Source organism: Myotis davidii, unplaced genomic scaffold (assembly GCF_000327345.1).
Source record: "Myotis davidii unplaced genomic scaffold, ASM32734v1 scaffold119, whole genome shotgun sequence".
Classification (NCBI taxonomy): domain Eukaryota; kingdom Metazoa; phylum Chordata; class Mammalia; order Chiroptera; family Vespertilionidae; genus Myotis; species Myotis davidii.
In genome coordinates, this window is record NW_006290676.1 from 395,122 (window position 1) to 397,566 (window position 2,445).

The 2,445-nt window shown below is 35.3% G+C and overlaps 1 protein-coding gene across 1 annotated transcript in view; it reads right to left on the reverse strand.

Annotated features, from left to right (window-relative positions):
- The window catches only part of B3GLCT (beta 3-glucosyltransferase), a 112,912-nt gene that overhangs the window by 34,068 nt on the left and 76,399 nt on the right, over nucleotides 1–2,445 (reverse strand). The window contains exon 11 of the mRNA XM_015563892.1: nucleotides 1,132–1,245. Coding sequence (XP_015419378.1) covers nucleotides 1,132–1,245 — 114 coding nt within the window. The remainder of the gene's footprint in view (nucleotides 1–1,131; nucleotides 1,246–2,445) is intronic.

The following is a 2,445-nucleotide window of genomic DNA, read 5'->3' on the forward strand; positions in this document are numbered from 1 at the left end:
ATAATTTGCAACAGGATGGATGGCCCTGGAGAGCATTATGCTAAGCAAAATAAGCCAGTCAGAGAAAGATAATTATCATCTGATCTCACTCATTTGTGGAATCTAATGAACAAAATAAACTAATGAACAAAATAGATCGAGAAACATAGAAGCATGGAACAGACTGTAGAACCTCAGAGGGAAAGCAGGGGAGGGTGGATGGGCAGGAAGACCACAACCAAAGAACTTGTATGCATATACACTTAACCACTGGACACAGGCAATAGGGCCTGGGGTGGCAGAATGGGGGAGAGAGTGGGCTAAAAGAAGTCAATGGGAGGGGGGAGTGGACATATGTAATACTTCCAACAATAAAGATTTTTTAAAAAGAGGGGAAATACGGTCTAACAAAAATGCCCAAGGGATCAAGTTTGTATTTGTAAAATATTCTTTTTTAATCTGAGGGTTTGGTATATTTGTCTCTACTTTTTTCATACATGATATATTCTATAAATCAAAGACAAATACACCATTTACCTTACATATGTTTTTAATTAGAAAGCCTGCAATCTGAAGAGAAAATCTAGTGTACTTCCAACAGTTTGCTAAATAGACAACCAGTGTGGAATGTGGTTAAGTGCTACTTAAAGATACACACAAAACAAGCTCAGACCATAAGCTTCCTGAGGGCAGAAACTACCAGATTCATTCCTACTCCCCCTGGCATCGAACATAGGCTGGAATACAGCAGTTGGATAATATCCTGACTGGTTAAATTGTTAAAATTAAATGAGGAGCTTTGGTGGAAAGATGATAAATTCACTTTCAACATCCCATTGGGCCACAGTGAATTCTGAAGTTATGAAAACTGTATTGTCAAACTTGAACATAATTGTCATATGCTCAGTCATATCAATATGGCTTATTAAAAACTTACAACCTGTCTCAGTACGTATAATGCAGTGCTTAATCTGAAAAAGAAAATCAATCTATATCTATGAGTAAAGACGTTGAGAAGAGAGGAAGAATAAAACTTACATAAGGCAAAAATTATAGCATCTATAAGATATTTCATTTTATTATTAGTTGAATTTATTCTATTTGCAGAATGGACATGCTGATTAAGAGGAGCGGTACGAATGAAGGACTCACCTCTGTCTGTATTAGGAATTCCCAGATCCACTGTAGGAATGGAACTTTCTGCATAGTCACTGTAGTATTCAATGAGACTGGCCTGACCCGCCCAAGTCTGCTTTACAATGGGGACTGAAAAAATGAGAGAAGTGATAGTCACTGACAGTTGTATAGAAAAGTTTAGAATCTCAAAGGGGCAGCACAATCCCCTATAAAGAAAGAGAACTGTTACTTGTTCATTTCCAGGTGTTCCAAGCCTTAGAACTCGCTTTTCTACCCTAAGAAATGCTGTATGCACATGAATAAAACCCTCTTCCTGGGCCATTTTCAATATACTCTAGAGCCAAGCACTTTTTACTCCTGGTGATAAATACACTTGCTTCCATATAATAATAAATTTTCTGATTATACTTATTGTGTTTAATCAGTATATAATCAGCAATCTGATTATACTGTTGCATTTAAATTAATTGTAACTAATTTTTCTCTTTGCCCAAATGAGTTCATTTAAAATTTGCAAGTGGATTTTTATAAAGCTTTTTAGGGAGGTGGAAAATATAATTACTTCCAAAGATAAGAATAGTCTTTATGGTTCTGACTGGGATGCTATTTTGTCTTTTAAAATGGGGGGAGGATATCTTTTCAAACTACACTGTCCCACCCAAAGATTCCAATAGGACCACCCAACTCTATAAAGGGTGGTCCCAACTCTACCATTGGGAATCACTACATATAATGACTGATGTTATTATTGTACTTTTGAAATATGTGAAATAAGATCTGGAGAACCATTGCAGATTTTAAAACTTCATCATTAACAGATAAATTGTTTTAATACAATAAACACAAACAACAAAAAACTTTCCTGGTTTTCTGCATTTTAGGGTGAGAGGTTAAAAGGCAGCTCTGTATCCACGCCTGACGTAGAATTCTGCCTGATCACTATTTGATATTAATTCACTTGACCAACTATCCTAGTAATTATTTGCTTGTGTGTTTTTTTAAGTTACTTTCTGCATCTCTAAATATTAAGGAGAATAAGGTGTTTCTGTTGTATTTTTAATAGAAAAAGCCTTCCTACCTAGATTTTAGACCCTATTAATTTAAGAATCTCAACTCCGATAAAGTCTTTAGGTCAATATTTTAAGACTTTATCAGTTCTTTTCCTTTTTCCCAGACCAAATAAAAATAAATTATATGCAAAAGCTGCCATGAACATAGGGGTGCATATATCCTTTCTGATTGGTGTTTTGGGATTCTAAGGATATATTCCTAGAAGTTGAATCACTGGGTCAAATGGCAGTTCCATTTTTAGCTTTTGTAAGGAAACTC